This window comes from Cimex lectularius, unplaced genomic scaffold, assembly GCF_000648675.2.
Source record: "Cimex lectularius strain Harlan isolate CLEC.00 unplaced genomic scaffold, Clec_2.1 scaffold1, whole genome shotgun sequence".
NCBI classification, from domain to species: domain Eukaryota; kingdom Metazoa; phylum Arthropoda; class Insecta; order Hemiptera; family Cimicidae; genus Cimex; species Cimex lectularius.
Genome location: NW_019392813.1, coordinates 2,154,841 through 2,177,155, shown reverse-complemented (window position 1 = coordinate 2,177,155; position 22,315 = coordinate 2,154,841). Strand labels below are relative to the sequence as shown.

Here is a 22,315-nt window from a genome sequence, read left to right as displayed (position 1 = left end):
CTACCTGACAGTATTTGGGTATGTAAAACTGTGCTCCTCTCTGCTTTCCCCATCTTCTTTAGGTTGTTGGTAAGAGCCTATAATTTTTCTCAAAGTCTACCTGATGAGAGAGAGTTCTTTCGTTTTGAGAAATTTTTTTAGGCACTCTATGCCTTTGCAGCTGCCTGACTCTCTTTGGGTATAAATCTGACTTGCTTCATACCTGATGCTTTTTGTCCACTGCCTGTTTTTCTTCCTTAAGCCATTTTTCCAGTTCCAACTTAAACACCCACTCCGGTGCACCTAGTTGTGGTGCTGGCCCCATGGGTCAGAGAGTTACCCTTATTTTGGCTAGTTAGTCAGCCTGTTCATTTCTTTTTGTGCTTTCATGTCCCAGAACCAACCAAGTTAATCTTGTATTTTTCCCAAAGTTTGGAGTTGAAAGCATAAGCTTTTAGTGATTTTATTGGTTGTCTGCCCCTTTCATATTTCTCTTTATTAAAGCCAATACATTGTAGCGTGTAAAATTGTTGACGTTAGTAGTCCAAGGGGCTTTGCTATGGTAAGATTCAGCCCTTTATTCCTTATTTATCCTTGTTCCATCTTCGATCCGTTGATGTACCATATTGCGATTCCTTTGTGAAACTTGGAACCTGGCGGTTCTACTTATTCTGCGGATCACTATCCTTTGTATTTGTGGAATTCCATGGTGAATTCCTACCTCTTTTAAATGTTGTTGGGATAATAGCATAAACAGCACCATCTCTACACTGCTTAACTTTCCTTTGGGCAGTAATATCAGAAGAAAACTCGAATTTTATGCATTTTTTTAGGTTATCTGGTAGTATTTGTCTATTATAAAAATTTCATATTTTCTGTTATCGTGTCTGCTATGTACAGTAGATCTGTCTGTGAGGACTATATGGTCCTAATAGTCATTATACTTTAGTACTGCCTGGGGGTGGATAAATATCCACCTCCCGTAGTAGACTCAAGCATTTGGCTGGCATTAGGTGATCTTTGCTTTATATCTCTCCAGGTATTCCCAGATATGTACACTCAAACCGGATAAAATCGTGCACGCTTCATTTGTCACAGTTGAGTCACCGATTATTATTCTTTTGAAATACACCTTCATGGGTACCAACTGGATGGATGTAAACCCCTCTGTTTCCGGGAAGAGCAAATGGCTTTTTCCTTGCACTGTCACATCACTAACCCAATTTTGTACTCAATTAATTTTACACAATTTTTTTTTTAATGAAAAATTTGTCACAGGCGGGATTCGAACCCACAACCTCTGGCTTAAGAATAACTTGATAAAAAATAAAATAAAAGTTGGTATTAACAAAATATTGTTTTTATTCCAATTAATCATTCTTTTTATCTAAGGTTTTTGGTTGAGATGAAAAATTAATGTCACGAGCGGGATTCGAACCCATGACCTTCGGCTCAATACACCACTGCTCTAACCACCTAAGATGAGAAGTTGATGTCCGAGGGGATTGAAGCCAAGATAGCTCAAGTGGTTCCTGCTCGTGACACTAATTTTTTATCTCAACATAAAAAGAATAATTAATTGGAATAATTATGGCCACTAAGCAAATATGGGTAACTTGGTTTTTATTATTATACTGGGCTTTTATTATTATTACATTAGTTATATTTCATAGATCAAATACTAAATTTGATGATTTTTTCTTTTTTAATATTATCATTTAAAAAGCTATGGGCTGACCACTAGTGTGGCAAATGTGAGACCATTGAAGCATAAAGCAAGAATAAGAAGACAGCTCTCGCAAATGTATAACATATTTATTTTATATTAAAATAATTAATTCATAATACATTTCTCCTGAAGGTATCATTTTAAAAGCCAGGTTTTAATAAAATTCCTTAATTAAATAATATTTATTTTTTCCCTAGATATTTACAAATTGAGTATTTATCTAAATAAACATAAGGAATATATATAGAATATATCTTATAAATATAAAAAATATGTTTTTACTGCTAATAAGGTAACAAAAGAAATTAGTATGGATGAGTAATATCTGTTATGAAAAAAAAATCATTAACAAATCATAGCGTGGTTGGCGTTAATTTCACTTAACACCTTCCTCAGTACTAGTTTCACTTGTAGTATCACATGAGTCCACAGATGAACTAAAAAATAATATAAAACAATTAAAAATGTATAATTGTTAGAAAGGAGAGAATGTTGTATGTATTACTTGAATTCATCTTGCTGTTGCTTTTTAAGATATTCTTTCTTCAACTCGCGCAAATTTTCTTCCAAACTAGCGACTTCGTCATTCTTATGGGCAAGCCTGTTATAAATATCCATTTAATTAAAATAAGAATCAAAAAGTTAATTATTTTCCACTGACATCCAAGAAGAAACAGGATTATGTTCTTTAAAAATAAACAACTCGTATATATAAGATTTTGTAAAGTTACCAAATTTTTGTACAGTACAGAATAATGTTTTGTTAACCTAGAGATACAATATGAACTAGGATCATGTCATGATTTCATTATTAATTTTCAGGCAGAAAAACCAAGCCCTCCCCTAGATAAAACTTTAAATCTAATCGAAATCGCTAAAGATCACTAATTAATGATTATACTTACTTTGCTTCTTTAATATAACTTCTAATTATATTCATCTGTTCAATAAGTGGGTCATCAGATTCATTCCTCTTTTTGGTTTCTGGCACCCAACCTTGGCCTTTACTTAAAGCCTGCTACATAAACAACAATAAAATCAATGAAATTAATACTAAAAAAAAATTTATATTGCAGCCATTATCTACCTTTTGGGGAGATGGACCGTTATATTTCGTCGAATGATTGACCGGAGTTCTGATTTGTTGTTTTGTCTTTTCTTCTTGTATTTTAGCAGTAATCTCTTGCCTACAGATACATAATATATTTAATTTCACTAATAGCTGATTCATAACGTACTAAAACATGTTAATATAATATGATCAGACTATAAATTAAAATTACATATTGCATAATTCCAGAGGAACAAAAGACATCTACCTCCTTCGTGGTAGGTGCTAAAAGCATCTACCTCATCAGTGGTAGGCACAAAAGACATCTACCTCATTGGTAGTAGCGCTAAAGGCATCTACCTCATTGGTGGTAGGTGCTAAAGGCATCTACCTCATTGGTGGTAGGCGCTAAAGGCATCTACCTCATTGGTGGTAGGCGCTAAAGGCATCTACCTCATTGGTGGTAGGCGCTAAAGGCATCTATCTTATCAGTGGTAGGCACAAAAGACATCTATCTTATCAGTGGTAGGCGCTAAAGGCATCTACCTAATTGGTAGTGGACACTAAAGGCAACTACCCCATCAGTGATAAGCACTAAATGATCTACTTCATCAATGGTAGATTTTTTTTGAAGTTTTTTTTATTTTTCTTATTTTTTTAATGAGGGTTTGCAAACAGCAGAGTTAATATCAGGGTGCTGGGGTTTTTGAAAAAAAAGCCCATTCGAAAGTATGATAGGTTTGAATGCAGGGCCGCTGGATTTACCTTACAGTGATAAGCACGATGTCAACGCCTTAACAGTTTTGGCCATCAACTATAGACCCCTAACTACACAAAATTTTAAAATAAATATATCAACTATAGAGAAAAAAAACAGCTGTGCAGTATTTCAGAATAATTATGCTATTTGATTAATTTTTTGTATTATGTACCTTCTTTTTTCTTGAATTTTCTGAAATTCATCTTCAGTCGGTAACTCTGGTAGATTTAATAGATGGTTTCTTAGATACATCGTAGTGGCATCTCTTATCATTGTTTGTAATCTTAACTCTAAGCCTTGAGGAGGATGCTCAGCGTCCTTTCCCAATATAGCGATTTTAGAACTGTAAATTTAATATTAAAAATAAACATTCTCAAGCCTATTAATGAAACCCAAAAATTTGATGAAAACCTTAAAGCTTCAATATTTTCCGCGAGTTTTAACAGGCTGAATTTCAATTCCTGCGCTGCTTCTAAACTAAAGGTGGATTCGCCCAAACTGGAAAATTACAGCAATGCTTATTTATTTATGTTGGAACGCTTTTAAGTTGAATCGCTTACTTCAAAGAAGCGCACATTTTCCTATAGTCGGCCATAAAATTATCCGCTTCAATTTTGTATTCCGACAACCTTTTGTAAAATTGGCTAATTATCGGATTAACGTTTTTAGAAGTTTTCCTCTCCTCGCGAATATCTAGTAACTGTAACAAATGTGTACATTATTTAGAAAAAAAAGCTCAATTATGACTTAGACTTACATTTAAGCAATGAACGCATAACCTGATGTGGCTGTGTTCTCCCCCGTTGGATTCCAAGGGCGCATCAGGAAGAGTTTTTTCTAATAGTTTTACTACAAAAATTAAACACACGTTATAAAAGAAAATAACATTTTTAAAATATTTAAAACATTCACTGATTTGTAATTCGGTTGTTATCCGTCATTTCGGTCTGTCCGACACATTGCAAGTCAAGTCTTCTCACAAAGAAACTCTGAAGATAGTGAAATGATGAAAATTGACAGACCAAGCGGGGATTTTGTTTATTTGTTCAGTTGCTTCTGACCTGGACCAGCCCGTACCAGAGCTTCCTGTCTGTCATCATCATCAATCTTGCCCTTGGTCGTCCCTTCCATTTCCTTTCCAATTTCCCTAGGATCAGCTTCTTCTCCAGAGTATCCTTCTCATTATGTGGCCAAAGTACTTCAACTATTCCTTTCATATCTTTCCCTCAAATGTTGTGGCTTTATTCCTTGGAGTATGGACAGGTTTAATCTATTAGCTGTCCAAAGCACTCTCAGAATTTTCAAAAGTATCGATCTTCCTTATGGTCCAGTTCTCGCAGGCAGCCGTAGGTTACTACTAGGAATACCACTGCTTTAATTTTGTAGACATTTGCTGTCAGTGCGATGTCTCTGTTCTTAACTATTTTATCAAGATGTGCTATTGCTCATCCTAAGAAGTAGAAATCGTCTGGTTTCCTTTCTGCAGTCAGCATCTGCTGTAATCATTGCACCTACAAATACAGACTGTAGTGTCTACACTTTTTCTCCCTCTATTTTTTCCAGTCAAGCTGGTTGCCACATTTTTTTTTTTTTTTTTTTTTTTTGAGGTTTATCTGCAACCCAGCTTTTGCACTTTTTTCTTTCACTTTCGTCATAAAGCTCCTCAACTCTTCCTCGCTTTCAGCCGTATAGTGGTATCAGCTGCATATCTGACATTGTTAAAGTTTCTTCCAGGGATTTTAAAAACGTTACAGCTAAGGGCAGTCAAGATCCTCAGTACTGCTCAGTGACGCGTGTCTGAGCATCACTGGGGCAATGAGGACAACCCCCGCAGCTGTGCCTTGGAAGTCCTTGTGAGTCTACCACCACTACACATCTTCATCCAGGGAGAGTCCAGAGCCACAAAGGGACAAGTTCCAATAGCCTACTCACACAATAAGGAGCAACTAAAGCTCCGAGGGAAGCTTCAGCTAGACAGAACTCTAGGGATAATCAAAATAGTAGAGCAGACTAGGAGAAAGGGATGCTAGTTAATGCCGACCATATCTGGTTTACAGATGGATCCAAAACCAAACATGGGTCAGGTTATGCATAAACCAAGGACTAGAATTCATATAAGCCTTGGACAATATGCCACCAATCTGAAATAAACCGTGGCTATTGAACACTGTGCCAGGGAGATAAAAAGGCTGGGGATCGTCAGTAGAAGAACAGCCATCTACTCGGACAGCCAGGCGATACAGTAGGCAATTGCCACATCGACGAAAAAGTCCAGAGTCGTTTGGAGCTGCATTAGAACACTGTCAGACATTCAGAAAATAACAAAATTACCCTTGTCTGGATACCAGGGCAATGAAGAAGCTGATAAATTGATCAAGGAAAGTTCAATGAGGACACCACCGACTCTGAACCCTTTTGTGGTTTACTAAACTGTCACAAACACAGATCCATTAGACAATGGATTAATATTAAGTACTCCGATCAGTGGGAATCCCAGGACAGGCGTGCAATAAAGTTTATCAAAGGACCAGAAACTAACAGCAGAACTACTAAATCTAAGACATGCTAGGACTAGAATAATAGTTGGAAAGCTGACTGGACACTACAGATTTCGGAGATGTATGTATATACTCAGAGTGGCAGATAATGCCAAGAAAAAGAAGAAACAGCTCCTCTGTTGGTGCGAAGGATGAAGGGTACACACAGGAGTCCTTGAAAAAGCTTTGGTGTCTAATAAAAAGCCTTAAGCTTAACAATGAGCTCAAGATAAAAAAAAATGGAGTTGTGCAATAACAATATTGGTCACAGTGCTCAGGTCATAAAGAAGCCAGCTCTTATATAATCTAATCCAGGGATTTTAAACTTTGGATTCCTGAAGCCCAGCATGTACCAAGCAAAAGACCAAAATGACTAGGCCAAAATAAATATTCATTACCTAGGCCACAGGAGGAAATCTTATAATTCACTAATTTTACTATTAAAAAAAAAAAAAAAAAAACTGAATGATGGTCATAAAATTGAGCCATGTTTACGAAATTATTAAAACTTACAATTAAGCCAATGACATAATTCTAATAACTTTAGAAGATAGAGTGGGATTTCAATAAACATTTAGTTGCTTTTTTTTATAAAGTATTTTCTATGCCTGGCACAAATTCATGCTAAATCAATATAAAAATTAATCTCTTATGTAAGGTTTTTGACCAAAATGAAAAAGTTAGTGCCCTGAGAGGGATTCGAACCTAGGACCTTCGGCTCAATACACCGCTGCTATTGTCTATTGTCGCTATTGCGACTTCAACTTCGGAAGTTAGATAAGTTAGATCGCCCGTAGCTCAAGTGGTTAGAGCAGCGGTGTATTGAGCTGAAGGTCCTGGGTTCGAATCCCGCTCGTGAAACTAACTTTTTCATTGCGGCCAAAAACCTTACATAAAAGATTAATTAATTGAAAGAAGTAATTTGGTCAATAGACCACTAAATATATTAGATTAATAAAAATTGTTATCTTTAACACCCAAGAGACTTCATGTTTGCTAAACTTCAACTAAAAGTCAAAAGAGTCAAGTCCGTTTTGCTCAAAGGATGCTATGCTCTGCACCTCTTATTTCAAGCTGAAAAAATAAAATAAACGGAACTTACTCGCTGTTAACACAGATATAAACCGGCTGCAATCGCTGCACATGACGCTCCCACAAGTTCTACAGTGGTGTTGCCTACGGGCAACATGAAACAGATCAGCACAATTGGGACATCTCTTTACATCGTTACCATTTATCCAAGGCACAACATCCTTTTCATGTTCTGTAAAATTTAATTAATAAACAGAAAGAATAGAAGATAAGGTCTATAATGTACAAAATTAAGTTCAGTCTGTCAATTCAGAATTTATAAACGTTAAAAATTTTGATTCGGTCGTTTCGGACCTAGTTTGGTCAGAAGCTTTTGAGTATATGACCATCATTGGTGGCTTTGTCAGCCAAACAGGATCGATAACGTTGTAGTCAGAAACGACCAAACTAAAAATTCATCAACCCATCAGGGATCCAAAACAATTATCATTATTACATTAATCCATATATGCATTTAGCATTCATATTTGACCTATTAATTACTAATAATAATATTAATACTACTAATTTTTTAAATTAATTATACTTTTAATCTGAGGTCTTGGTTGAGATGAAAAAGCAAGTGTCGCGAGCAGGATGCGATTCGACAACCTTTAACTGCGTCCAAATCCTGCTGACACTTGCTTTGTGATCTCAACCAAGACCTTAGATTAAAAGTGTAATTAATTAAATTTTAATTATTATATTTTTTAAAGAGTAGAACAAAATAATCACTTTTTTTATCTACATAAATATCGTTAAATTACTCTATGTAGTACATTGTTTAACATCCACCTACTTTTGAAGAGTCGTAGATGACGGATTGTGTCATTCAAAGGCTGGGGATTGAACTTGATCAATCGAGATTGACCTCAGCTATCACGATCACCATATATCTTTTTGTTGTTAATATTATTGGATTTTTTAAACATTTTTATTATTTACAAGTCTCAAAAGACAAAACAAATTCGGCAATCAAGCATCTAAACAAAGTTATCTTGTTTTAATTGCTCAATCTATATTATTGTTTTTTATACATAATCAATCAATTACTTTTAAGTTTATGTGATTTTTGTTTTAAAAAAAATATTTTTTCACCAAACTTCTTTATTATGGTAAAAGCTTATTCTTCAAGCAACCCTCAAGAAGGTAAAGAAAAATTGTATCATTTGATAAATGTTCTAATAATTTGAATTAATACATACGCTTTCTTTTTGAAGGGTCGGTTGGCATTTTATCTAATAATTTTTCTAATCTGATTATAATTTGATTTGTGGGAACGGCAATTCTTTGCTGTCTCTCTTCTCTTATTTGCATAAAATATTCTTTATGACATCTAGTCAAGCCTGAAATATTACATATACAACTTTAGACATTTACCATATATTTACATCGAGGAAACAACATTGCAATCTCATTCTTTACTGTTCCCCTTTTCCTTCCCACATTTTATTCCTAACCAATTCACTTTTCTGATGCAGCAGTCAAGTTAAGTTTTCTCAATTTATACTAATAAATTACATCCACAAACCAAGGGGACTGCAGTGGCCGAGTGTCCAACTCCCATTTGCCAGTCCTGGGTTCAAATCCCGACTTAAAACCCTCAACCACATCAAAACAGGTAACTGGGCATTAAGCATTAAGCCCTCTTCACCCTGCTCCAGAGTACACAATGTACGTCAGGTTTAAAGGAGGAGAAGCTCATCCATCCACACTAATAAATTACATCCTCAGTCCCGGGGTCTCAGTGTTCTTAGGAGAAATAATGCAATAGGAGAAGCTTCTCCATTCATGCTAATAAATAACATCCACATAATCAGGAGCTTGTCCTATTCCCCTGAGGTACATGGAGTTCTCAAGGACAGTGTGAATAAAGTCTGAGATGAAATTTATTAGCACAAAGAAGAGTTTCTTCTCTTATTACTTATACATCGAGTACTTTGTGACAATGGGAATGAAGTCTAATGTGAGGATGTAATTTATTAGCGTGAATGGAAAGAGCTTCTTCTCCTATTACTCCAAGGTACATGGAATTCTCAAGGACAGTGTGAATAAAGCCTGGTGTGTAGATGTAATTTATTACCATGAATAGAGGAACATCAAGTATTTGAGATCAATCTGAGTAAAGTTGATATGTGGATGAAATTTATTAGCATGAATGGGGAGCTTCTGTTACCCCGAGGAGCATCAAATACTCAGGGACAATATGAATGAAGTCTAGTGTGAGGATGTAATTTATTAGCATGAATGGGGAGCTTCTGTTACTCTGAGGAACATCGAGAACTTGAGGTTAGTGTGAGTAAAGTTGGTGTGTGGATGTTATTAATTAGCATGAATGAGGAGCTTCTATTACTCTGAGGAACATCGAGAACTTGAGGTTAGTATGAGTAAAGTTGGCGTTTGGATGTTATTTATTAGCATGAATGAGGAGCTTCTACTAGTACTCCTAGGAACATTGAGTACTCTGGGACAATATAAATTAAGTTCACCTATGAGGATGTAATTTATTAGCGTGAATGAGTGGCTTCTTTACCAATTACCCCGATGGAAACCAAGTACTCTGGACCAGTGTAAATGCTAACCAGACTATCGTGTTTTTAAATGTAATAAGTTAGAGGAACGAGAGTCGGTTACCTTAACATGCAAACCGTATGTGAATATATCTTGGCTGTAGTGTCAGAAAAATTAGTAGCAACAAAATAAATAATTTTTTTTTTTTCGTTATGAACTATGCACATTAGCCATGTGACAATTTGTATATGTGTGTTCAAATTTGGGGGGGTTATTGTGAAAAAAGGGCCAGAGGCGACGGTGGGAATCGAACCCATGACCAGTGAGAGTCTCTCATGCTAACCACTCGGCTACCGCGGTCCCCTAATTATTATTTAGTTCTAGCAATTTGTATGTATCTACAGTTAAGCAAAATGTAGGCCTAGGTGCAGATGAAAAATTAAGTATGACAAAGAAAATGCGAGAAAAGAATATAATGGCAAGAAGAGATCTGGTGAGGTTCAATGTAGTTTACCAGCCCTAAAAATATCTGCAACATTATTATCAATGCAACAATTATTACAATTTGAAAAAAAAAATTCCACAGTAACTATGCAATGGAGTATATTTGACAAGCTTCCATTACATGATTACATCTGCACGATATTGAATTAAGTTGTTTAATTTTTTAAGTATTACATAATTAAAAATTTAGTGAGACTTTATTAAGAAAAAAGTTTATTATTAAATTTATAATTTTTCAAAATTGATGCTCGTAATAAATTTAAAGTATGTTTCAGTATTATTTTATTATCATTGCTTCTTTTGAGGCCAACCCTCGGGGTAGAATGTGTTTTAGTAATGCCGATCTACCCTTTTCTTGTTTTTTACAATGATAGATGAGGTGATTCCATGTTTGACTGTCCTGGTATTGCAGAGACATGTTGGGCTGTCTATAATGCCAAATCGGTGCAAATATTCTGCAAATATGTCCGGCCATGACCTGGGGCAGTTTACAATTATTCATCAAAATTAGTTACAAAGTTAATCATTGGAAAGAAGGGTTTAGTTTGCTTTCCCTTGTGTGCAATTTTCCATTCTTCTGGTCATTTTTCTTCGGGGAAGATTTTGTTTAAGTTTAAGACACAACTACATGGCATTCTTGAAAGGATGTTTCCAATCTTTCACTAAGCGATTCTTCCTTGCTAGTTTGTCGATTTCTTCATTTCTTTTCTCTCCCACTAGTTCCTTGATCCAATTCAGGTATACTTTTAATCATGTATCATTCAGGAACCTAATAGATTTCATTGCTTTTTCAACTATCTTGCAATTTTTGTGATCTTTTTAAGAATTGTTACCTATCTGCTCGCATTATAGTAATTTGGTCTTTTTTTTTTCATTTGTTCAAGGTTCCATCCACTATAACACTTTTTTTACTGCTTCCTTGCTAGTTGTCGACTTCTTCATTTCTTTCAACTCCTTTGTGTGCCTTGATCCACTTTAGATATACTTTTAAACATGTATCATTCAGGAACCTAATAGATTTCATTACTTTTTCAACTATCTCTTTGCAATTTTTGTTATCTTTTCTCATAGTCGTTACCTATCTGTTTGTGTTATAGTAATTTGGCCTTTTTTCTTTCTTTTTTTTCATTTGTACACTGTTTTTATTGCATAAAGCTCACCTTGATTATTTGATGACCAATCTGTCATATAGATTTTGACTGTATAGATTTTCTCAATGCTATTTTTTTCTTTTTTCTTTTTTATATGACACATCCTACTCTACTATTTATTCCACTATTTTCGTGGTCCGCTCGACCAATTAATACATGACAATCAATTAAGGTTTTTAGTTGAGATGAAAAAAAGTTAATGGCATGAGAGGGATTCGAACCCACGACCTTCGGCTAGATATGCCGCTGCTCTACCACTCGTAAGGTGGGGTTGAGATGGGGAGTCGATATCTGAGTGGATCGAGGTCACGATAGCTCAGGTGGTAGAGCAGTGGCGTATCTAGCCGAAGGTCGTGGGTTCGAATCCCTCTCATGCCATTAACTTTTTTTCATCTCAAAAAACCTTAATTGATTGTCATCTACCATTTATTTTACTACCATCTGTACAAGCAGCTGGGTCGCATTCTTCATCACTTATATCTATGTCGGGTATATTCTTGTCAAGCCAGATGTGTTCTCTCTTTTAATGGAATAATTTTTCAAAGTTGTAATTAGGGCTTTGCTTTTCAGATTTTGCGTAAGTTGTCGAAAAAACATCCTCCCTTTAATCACCAAGCCAATAGGTGGATACTCCACCAGAATGCATGCCGCTCAAAGGAAATGGTCCTATACATTTTATTTTCTACTTTTTTTATTTTACTTTTTCTACTTTATTTTTCATGGTGAGGGCTGTGCTTCATACTGGTGCTGTATATGTTAGGATAGGCAAAACAGCACCTTTATAAATAATTTCCAGAGCATCGTATCCAAGTCCCCAATGGACTTTAACAAATCTACTTAAGCTGTTGATGAGTTAGGAAGAATACAAACCTATTGTGATCATGCCAAGACATTTTTCAGTCGGAGATTATTCCTAAGCATTTGAGTGATGACACTTCTTTTGATAGGAAGAAATATGTGTAAAATAAATATGTATTAATCATTAATATTTTTAATTAGCAATCTTACCCATCTGTTGGGATTCCTGGATGTAAACAAAACTGTTTGTAGACGTAGATCTTGGACTAGTAAATTCAGTTGTAACTTCATGCTTTAGTATTTTCTTTTTGGCTTTATCAAAAATATCTGTAAAAAAATTACAAGGTAAGCAACATTCATGACAGTTCAGAAAAATAGAAAATGTATAATTAATAAATCATTGTATGAAGGAATGGCCTAGGAGTCCTGAATTGGAGCTGAACATCAGAGGGCAGGATGAAGAAGAAAAAAAAGCTCTAACTTTGGATTGCTAATGACACAAAAGTCTAAAACATCATCATATTTTCAATTTTATCCTGGGCCTTTGGAATAACAGCTTTGCCAACACTGTTAATTTTAAAGAACAGCATTTTTTTCCAGCAGAAATCTTGTTCCAGAAATTAATTTAACAAATTCTTATCTACAGATAATGAAATATTAATAAGGAAAATTTGCATCCATATATATTTTTATAGCATGTTTTGTAATAAATTATTATTATTTCAATGAATGTAATTAATTTACTCTAGATTTTCTCATATTAATTTAAGAAGAATCTTGAATCCTAATGATAAAAATTAAAATTAAACTAATAAAATGGCATTGTCTACTGGCTTTTTACGAGGCATTGTAGGGATGGTTCCTCTACACACTATCCGAGGCCAAGTGGGAAGCATGAAAATCTTTTTCTTGTTCTTTTAATAGTTGACAACTGGTTTTAATTCCGAGAGGTTAGCAAATTAAGAAAACATGAGACAAAATATGAAAGAGTCGATGACAAAGATGAGCGGGGGAAAAATCCGTTTAAAGCGCAGAGGGATGGTGATGACCACTTGATGTTTTTCAGCCCAAAAATGCATACTGCTACCAATAAAATGAACAAATATAAGTAAACATGTAATGTTTAAGTTAAAAATCAATCATGGTCAATTTATACTGGGCTGTGACTTTAATTACCACCTTAAAAAAATGGTAAAAACTGAAACAGAAACTTAACGAGTGACACGAAACAGAAGACATTAGGGTGACACTAACCCTTAGGGGAATAAGCAAATATGAACACTGGAAACAACTACCTTAACATGTACTGCAGAGTGCCAGATGCCAAAATGTTTCCTATGAAGTGGCTCGCCTCGTGCATTCTTCACAGTCAACATTGTGCACTTTTCAATTAATTAAGGTTTTGGTTGAGATAAAAAAGTCAGTGACACAAGCGGGATTCGAACCCACAACCTTCAGCTAGATACGCAGCTGTTCTACCACTTGAGCTATTGTGACTTCGATCCACTCGGACACTAACTTCACATCTCAACCCCACCTTTTGAATTTTCCCTCCTTTTTGCCATTTTGTGCACTTTCTTGTGAACAGAAATTTAAAAAAAGCGTCAATTCCACAATAGAACTAAATCAAGACTATAGGCTAGACACAGACCCCCAGGCCAAAAAAAATCAGTCAAATGATTCAAATGCAATATTTTTAAACTATAAAACACAAAATACTTAACATGCAGACAATTAAAACTTTGCTGTATTATTATTATTGTTTTATTTTCATTGTTTTGTAGATATTATCCTACTTTATTTCAAAATCATGGGAAAAACAACATTATCCCTGAATATTTATTTTTTCTAAGCCATAACAAATAGCTGCTATATTTTCTATCCATTTTCTTTCTTGTACAATTTTTTTTTTTTTTTTTTTTTTTGGTACAATTGTACTAAATTAAGCTTGGAAAGGACAGGATTAAAGCATTGATAGAACATAGTAGCAATTTAATAAAAGCTCAATCTTCAGGTTTTTGTGCAGTAGTGCGGGCAATTGTTTCATACGAATACGACATAATTATGAGAATTCTTGACGCCTGCGGGCTGACGGATCCTAGATCGGTTGATCCTTTTGGCCTGCCAGACGTCAAACAACTCGTAAAACAGCAATGACCGAAATGATCTACATACGAAACAAAAAGCCACTTCGTCGCATGAAAAATCTTAAAGTGCAGTAGGAATAAGACGAGAAAGAAACAAAGACAAACTTCAATAAAGCTTAAATTTATCTAATTTTTAATACCTCTCAATGTCTTAATTAAATCCTGTTCATCGGAATGTTCCTCCTGAAAATGGGACAACAGTGTTCTCGGATTCCCAAAATCGGCTTTACATATTGGGCAGATAAATCCTTCCAAAACTTCGGAAGGCTCAGCATCCCCCATTTCGAACAAATAAGTATTGTCGACTTGTCAGACTTTTTATACTGAACTAATCTGTAATTACGGATAAAATGTTCTTTAGAATTAAAGATTCATTATTATAATTAGACACAAGAAAGAAATTCAACATGCTTTAAAAAAGAAAACCACCTGTTATGGCCATAGCTTAGTTAAATACAAACAGACAACTGGGAGTATCGCAAGGTTGTAAAGTAATTATTCAATTCTAGTAAATTTTATTTATTATAATTATTACTTAAGTAGTTTAGTAACCGTACTAGCAGAAGGTTAACATACTAGAGTCTACAACCTGCCATCAACTGCCACAGACTTATGCCTCTCATGCTCACTCAGCCCCAAGCATCAGGTTGAAATCAATGTTCGACGTTTATTTGGATAGCATGAACATTAAACACTCCTTGGCATTATAAATATGACATTAATTTATACATCATTGTCGAAATTAACTGCTGAAAATCTTTTCCAACTTTTCAACAGTTAGTTAGTTCTAACAGTTCAGCCTATTTGAATCTCAGGGTGTTGGTAATTTTGGATAAAATAACATGAATAACAAACACAAATAGTCTGGTTAGCATTCACAATACCTTAGATTACTCGATATTATTCAGGGTAATTGGGAATACGGCCTTCTATTCACGCTAATAAATTACATACATTTAATCACACTACCCCCAAAGCATATTCCTCAGGGAAATTCAGCCTTAATTTTTTTAGCACATATACTACAGTTCATTGATCCAATGCATTCATTGCAGAATGATCTTTATGTAATTGTTAAAAAACACGCCACTTCTTGTTTCTTTAATGTCTATTTACTCCCATGTACAAAAATTGTGATGTTACATATATTCTCTTATTTGTCTTGAAATAAATATAAATTTTGTATGCTAAAGGTTTAAGTAAAAATATATTGTACAACCTGAGTGGTCTCTTCTTTATGTTTGTGGTGTAAAAAAAGATGCCGTGGCACATTTCTTCTTTGCCGGTTTGCTTTTGTAACGAATATAAATTGTATACACGGAAGGTTTAAGTAAAAATATATTGTGAAACCTGAATGATTTCTTCTTTAAGTTGATTGTTAAAAACGATGCCATATAACATTTATTTTTAGTAAGTATTGGATTTTCCTCGGGCTAATTCAGCCCAAATTTTTTGCAAATCTTCTATGGTTGATTGTCCAAGGCATTCATTGCATAATGATTTCTTCTTTAGGTATTTGTTTAAAAAAAAGCCATGTCACACATCTTTTCTGTCCGTTTGCTACTGTTGACAAAAATTGTGGAGCTACATATATTCTCATCTTTGTCTTTGAATAATGAATACAAATTTTGTATGCCGAAGGATTAAGAAAAAATATATTGTACAACCTGAGTGACTTCTTTAACTCATTGTTACAAAAAATGTCTTTTCTGCATGTTTGCTCCCATTGAGAAAAAGTGTGGTACTACATATATTCTCTTATTTGTCTTCCAATTTTATATGCTGAAGGTTTAAATGAACATATACCGTGCAACCTGAGTAATTTTTTTCTTTAGGTTGGTTGTTAAATGTTTTCTTATATTTCGACCTCAACAGTTAATCTTATGATTCTTCCTTCTTGAAGGTGGGATAATAGGTCATCTCAAAAAACCACAACCAGTTTTTATCCACAACGTTTCAGATTTATTTTAATCCTTCCTCAGGTGAGTTAACGCAATGGTTAAAAAAGTGGTCGTCAGTCATTAATATTTTATAACAATTTATTTTAAAAAAGAGCCAAAAAACCTAACAGGTTCAAAATATTAAAACGTTTGTTTCTAGTCTGAATAAGTACCACACTGGCTCTTTTTTAAAATAAGTTGGTTGTTAACAAAAGATGCGTATGTAACCTGAGTCATTTCTTCTGATGCCATGTCAAATTTCTTTTCTATCTGTTTGCTCCCATTGACAAAAATTGCTCTGCCACATACATATATTCTCTTATTTGTCTTCCAATTTTATATGCTGAAGGTTTAAGTGAAAATATATCGTGCAACCTGAGTATTTTTTCTTTAGGTTGGTTGTTAACAAAAGATGCATATGTACCCTGAGTCATTTCTTCTGATGCCATGTCAAATTTATTTTCTGTCTGTTTGCTTCCATTGACAAAAATTGCTCTGCCACATACATATTATATTCTCTTATTTGTCTTGGAATAACGAATATAAATTTTGTTTACTGGAGGTTTAAGTAAAAATATGTAACCTGAGTCATTTCTTCTGATGCCATGGCACACATCTTTTCTGTCTGTTTACTCCCATTGAGAAAAAGTGTGGTGATACATATATTCTCTTATTTGTCTTCCAATTTTATATGCTGAAGGTTTAAGTGAAAATATACTGTGCAACCGTGTAATTTTTTTCTTTAGGTTGGTTGTTAACAAAAGATGCCTTTCACATTTGATTCACATATATTACATTCATATATATTCTGTTATTTGTCTTGCAATAATGAACATAAATTATCCTCGCAGGTGGATAATAAAAGGTTAGGTGTTAAATAAAAACATATTATGCAACCTGAGTTATTTCTTCTTTAGGCTGGTTGTTAAAAAAAGATGCCATGTCACATTTGATTCACATATATTACATTCATATATATTATTTGTTTTGCAATAATGAATATAAATTTGGTATACTGAAGGTTTAAGTAAAAATATATTGTGTAACCTGAACGATTTCTTCTTTAAGTTGATTGTTAAAAACGATGCCATGGCACATTTCTTTTTAGTAAGTACCTGATTTTCCTCAGGCTAATTTAGTCCAATTTCTTTTTAGCAAATCTACTATGGTGATTGTCCAATACATTTATTGTAGAATGATTTCTCCTTTAGGTAATTGTTAAAAACGATGCCATGTAACACTTCTTTTCTGTCTGTTTGCTGTTATTGATAACAATTGTGGTGCTACATATATTCTTGTAATAATGAATATAAATTTTGTAGACTGAAGATTTAAGTAAAAATATATCATCTAATCCAATGATTTCTTCTTTAAGTTGATTGTTCAAAATGATGCCACATCCACATGGTTGATTGATCCAAAGCATTCATTGCAGAAGGATTTCATCTTTAGATAATTGTTAAAAAATATGTCATGTCACACTTCTTTTCTGTCCATTTGCTCCTATTGACAAAAATTGTGGAGCTACATATATTCTCATCTTTGTCTTTGAATAATGAATACAAATTTTGTATGCCGAAGGATTAAGAAAAAATATATTGTACAACCTGAGTGACTTCTTCTTTAACTCATTGTTACAAAAAATGTCATGCCAAACTCTTTTCTGTATGTTTGCTCCCATTGACAAAAAGTGTGGTACTACATATATTCTCTTATTTGTCTTCCAATTTTATATGCTGAAGGTTTAAGTGAATATATACCGTGCAACCTGAATAATTTTTTTCTTTAGGTTGGTTGTTAACAAAAGATGCATATGTAACCTGTCATTTCTTCTGATGCCATGTCAAATTTCTTTTCTGTCTGTTTGCTCCCATTGATAAAAATTGCTGTGCCACATACATATATTCTCTTATTTGTCTTGGAATAACAAATATAAATTTTGTACGCTGAAGGTTTAAGTAAAAATATGTAACCTGAGTCATTTCTTCTGAGAGAAAAAGTGTGGTACTACATATATTCTCTTATTTGTCTTCCAATTTTTTATGCTGAAGGTTTAAGTGAATATATACCGTGCAACCTGAATAATTTTTTTCTTTAGGTTGGTTGTTAACAAAAGATGCATATGTAACCTGTCATTTCTTCTGATGCCATGTCAAATTTCTTTTCTGTCTGTTTGCTCCCATTGATAAAAATTGCTGTGCCACATACATATATTCTCTTATTTGTCTTGGAATAACAAATATAAATTTTGTACGCTGAAGGTTTAAGTAAAAATATGTAACCTGAGTCATTTCTTCTGAGAGAAAAAGTGTGGTACTACATATATTCTCTTATTTGTCTTCCAATTTTTTATGCTGAAGGTTTAAGTGAAAATATACCGTGCAACCTGAGTAATTTTTTTCTTTAGGTTGGTCGTTAACAAAAGATGCATATGTAACCTGAGTCATTTCTTCTGATGTCATGTCAAATTTCTTTTCTGTCTGTTTGCTCTCGGTGACAAAACATTTTCTGTTAAATATATCTGTTATTTGTCATATCGTTCAACCTGAGAAAGAGTTGTTCTGTAGGTTGTTTGTTTAAAAAAAACGCCATGTAACTATTTTTATTGTTTAACAGTAAATCAAATAGACAAATTAGATTAAAGATTATTATTTTATTACCATTTTGATATAAAATTTGAATAATACACTGAAAAACGATAAGTGTATGCTATCGATTTTAATACAAATCGAGCCTTGCTATTTCACTAATTACATGCCACTACTTGAAATTGTCTTTTTTCATCAGTCTAATACGCCCTTGAAGCTTAACCGGAAAGATTACCACACATTTCTGAGAAATATATCATCACGTGAGTGTTTTTCCACGATTGTTCACTCTTCTTAGTCGTCCTTCTTCTGTTTCGTTTTTAACCTATTTCCTTCTATGATCTCACTTTGTTTACAGCTTTCGGGAGTCGAGGGTTTACGCAATTGTCTCTTGGTTAAACACACTTCTCACCGTTATTGATCTGTTCAATTACGACCGACAATTCAAGTATTGCTGAATTTCACTGCTATTTCGGATACAAAACTTGCTGAATACCTCTGCTGAAAATGTCCTATCACGTCAAGAGTGCAGTAAGTTGATAATTTTACTCCAATCGCAACTTGTTCTTTGAATTTTTCGAAAACCACTTAATTATTACAATTATAAAATATATTTCTTAATATTTTAAAAATGAGAGAGGTAAACAATCATGATCATAAATATGCGTTGATGTTTTTTTTTTAATTTCCATTTATAACCTATATTTTACAAGGATGAATTTCATTTGTAAGAATTTTGCTACTTTTTTTTAATGCCAGGTCCTTCAGAAAGTACTGTGAGAAAATAATAATTTATTCAATGAAATGAAGGATCGAAACTCTCTTCTTTAACTCAAAACATTTTGAAATCTGATTGTTTTTTTCCCTACATTTCTTAAAAATAGGTAGTCTGTTTAGCAACATGTCAGGTCCTGAAAAAGGGCCATTTTATGTCCTGACAGCCTTAGTGTTCTTACTGCCCTTCAAAATTGTCCAAAAAAAAAAAAACCCCATCGTAGAAATAAAACAACTAATATACAACGTAACTTTATTTCATCCACTAAAATCCATTTTATGCGGGTTAAGGCTCATAACACCAACCCTTTCAACAATCAGGTTGATTTCTTGACCAAAGAAACTAGTATATAGTAATATCTTCAATTCTTATCCGGCGTTGTAGTTTGTATAAACGTATTACATATTAAGGCTACAGTTGTTTAAGAACGTGGCGACGTAGTTATATAAGTTTTGAGGATTAAAGCTTGTGAAATTCAAAGGTATGTGAAGTGTCAAAGTAGATGGCCGAGGGAATAAATTGAAGTAAGACTTTCCCGGCAGATGGACCCTACATGCTGTAAATTTACTTTAAATGTATATTATGTAATGTTTATAACTTTTCTTTTTTTTTGCTATAAAAGTATATTATTATTATTATTTTAGTAATATCTTCTCTGGACATTCGCTCTCACATTGGACACATCGTTAAAAAGAAGTGACAAAGAGAATACAAATTTTACAAACACATCAAAGGCAAATATTACGCAGCTATTTAATTGTCCCTTTAAACAAAACCATGGTTTAATAACATAAACTGACGTAGGAGATTTTTCACATCAATATGCAGACCATGTCTATATAACAGGCTACCCCATCACCTCCTGGATGGCTCCATCGGCTGACCATACTCTACTTGCATGCACACTGTTCCATAGGTAGAGAGAGGCTCATAAGCAGTTTAATTTTGACAATCCTGCTTCCAACTAACATGGTCCAAGTTTTGAGGTTAGGTGACAGGAAGTTTTAGATGCCATGTTTGACATTTTGACCAATATTTAAATAAAATCTGGGATTGGATTAGGTAGTCATCAATCACTGCAGGTCTAGATTTGAAATCTTTGAAGGAGAGGACATCACCAAATCACTCCTCGAGATAAAATGGTCCAAAATCTTGGGATTTGTGAACAAGTCCAAGAGGTTTATGCAGGACACGTGAGCCGACCAAGACCCGGACCTTTTAGGGATGGGGTACGAGTCTACCCAGGCATTTAACCCCTCGGGTCTTATATATTACGCAGGGCGGGTGACCAGGACCCGAAGGGTTAAAAGCCTAGGTAGGCCTGTACCCCATCCCCTCGGGTCTTGGTCACCCACCCTGCATAATATTATATATATATAATCTCCCTGAGTGGCTGTGCAAGGATATCTGCCTACAGCGTTGGCACTACATTCTGTCTCATGAGTAAATAGATGTATGGCCAATGCCGAAAGATTAAGCAAAAAAAATATCTGGAAGTTTTCCTTTCTAATTTTTTTGGCACGCTAGCATTGGTTTTCAACTCATACCCATATCCTAAGAGACCATCAGGTGGAACGGGGGAAAAAAATCTGTCATGACGGCTACCAGCCAAACAAAGAAAATAAGAAATTACTTCTTTTTTTAAAAATTATTTTGTTTGTACATATTACGAGTGAAGGGTACAGGAAAAAACAAGAATAGCCAAGAATATGTGATTGCTGCAGTTCTCAAGCGAAGTAAAGTTTTTAGTTAATATCAGACAAAATGGGTGGGGTAGCCCATCCCATTTTCTGAACTGTAAGAAAGGAAACTTCTTAATAATAAAATAACGGGTTTCTACCCTGAAGAAAAACTGAAACCTTGGCAAGTCGCTGTGTTCCGATTTCTTTAAGACCATACACCTGAAATCAGCATTTAACAAAGAAAATTATGTTCTTGTTGCTGATTACTAGTCTCAAGTTTGTAGAACTTTCTTTTTACTCTTACATAAAAAATAAATACAGGAGTGAAATCTATCCTAATTTGAATCAAATATTGCAAAAACATGCATATAGTCTCAAAAATCCCTTTAATTTTTTTTTTTTTTTTTTTTGGGGGGGGGGGTGTCTTCTAAGTGATATTTTCATTTATAACCATTTAGTATCAGTGCCAAGTTGTTTGTATTAATTGATAAGAAATTTATTATCATATCTATATTTTCATTTCCTGTTTTAAAAATACTTCTACTTGTCATTTTATAAAAGTGAAACATGATTGAAAAGATTTAGCAGTTTATTATTATGTATCTCTTTGTTCGAACTCGGCATGTTACGCATAAAATGGGAAATAGTAAGGGGGTGGTTTTTGGGTCGGGTACATTTTGATAATCCGGACTGGAAAGCGTTTAAAACTATAAAAGAAGCAATCGGTCTTTTCAACCAACTGAGCTTGGGTGAAAATTGTCAAGTTTCAAATTGCTTAGATGATAATGCCAATGCCAGTCCTGAAAATAGTAATTTGTTAGGTTTTATCATAAGATAAATAACCAATGATATAACAGCCTAAAATATTTGTACAGGGCCAATAATTCATCCCAAATGATGATTGGATGGATCATCATGCATGGATCTGATTCAATTAAGCTTCTTACTTGCAATTAATTAAGGTTTTTAGTTGAGATGCAAAAAAGTTTATGGCACGAGAGGGATTCGAACCCACGACCTTCGGCTTGATACGCCGCTGCTCTACCACCTGAGCTATCGTGACCTCGATCCACTCGGACATCAACTCCCCAT

At 34.2% G+C, this 22,315-nt stretch overlaps 2 protein-coding genes across 6 annotated transcripts in view; one reads left to right on the top strand and one right to left on the bottom strand.

Moving 5' to 3' along the window:
- Positions 1 to 1,970: 1,970 nt before the first annotated feature.
- Positions 1,971 to 14,824, bottom strand: LOC106665017 (rabenosyn-5). Of its 3 annotated transcripts, none has more exons than XM_024228311.1 (13): positions 14,668 to 14,823; positions 14,379 to 14,593; positions 12,302 to 12,418; positions 8,333 to 8,473; positions 7,159 to 7,320; positions 4,277 to 4,368; positions 4,080 to 4,219; positions 3,931 to 4,017; positions 3,692 to 3,862; positions 2,796 to 2,895; positions 2,614 to 2,726; positions 2,214 to 2,309; positions 1,971 to 2,145 (listed from the first exon to the last, which is right to left on the bottom strand). In XM_024228311.1, the coding sequence occupies exons 2-13, from the start codon at positions 14,518 to 14,520 to the stop codon at positions 2,085 to 2,087; spliced, it is 1,422 nt and encodes a 473-aa protein (XP_024084079.1). In that variant the 5' UTR covers positions 14,521 to 14,593; positions 14,668 to 14,823; the 3' UTR covers positions 1,971 to 2,084. The 3 variants fall into 3 exon arrangements, with proteins under 3 accessions (XP_024084079.1, XP_024084080.1, XP_014246639.1); XM_024228312.1 differs by having other exon boundaries at positions 14,379 to 14,571; positions 14,669 to 14,823; XM_014391153.2 differs by having other exon boundaries at positions 1,984 to 2,145; positions 2,614 to 2,723; positions 14,379 to 14,571; positions 14,668 to 14,824.
- A 4,093-nt stretch (positions 14,825 to 18,917) lies between these two features.
- LOC112127379 (thioredoxin-2-like) overlaps positions 18,918 to 22,315 on the top strand; it is a 15,909-nt gene continuing 12,511 nt past the window's right edge. Inside the window, exons 1-2 of one of the 3 annotated variants that reach the window (XM_024228337.1) lie at positions 18,918 to 19,029; positions 19,125 to 19,297. In XM_024228337.1, coding sequence (XP_024084105.1) covers positions 19,274 to 19,297 — 24 coding nt within the window. In that variant the 5' untranslated portion in view covers positions 18,918 to 19,029; positions 19,125 to 19,273. The other 2 variants (XM_024228339.1, XM_024228338.1) reach the window with 2 other exon arrangements.

Bases quoted from the DNA above. Each gene is read 5' to 3' on its own strand.
- LOC106665017 (XM_024228311.1), bottom strand. From the start codon at position 14,520: ATGGGGGATGCTGAGCCTTCCGAAGTTTTGGAAGGATTTATCTGCCCA. The intron at 4,369-7,158 runs GTAAGTTCCGTT...TAATTTTTGTAG, and splicing joins TATATCTGTGTTAACAGCGA to TAAAACTATTAGAAAAAACT. The intron at 3,863-3,930 runs GTTTTCATCAAA...TTAAATTTACAG, and splicing joins GAAAATATTGAAGCTTTAAG to TTCTAAAATCGCTATATTGG.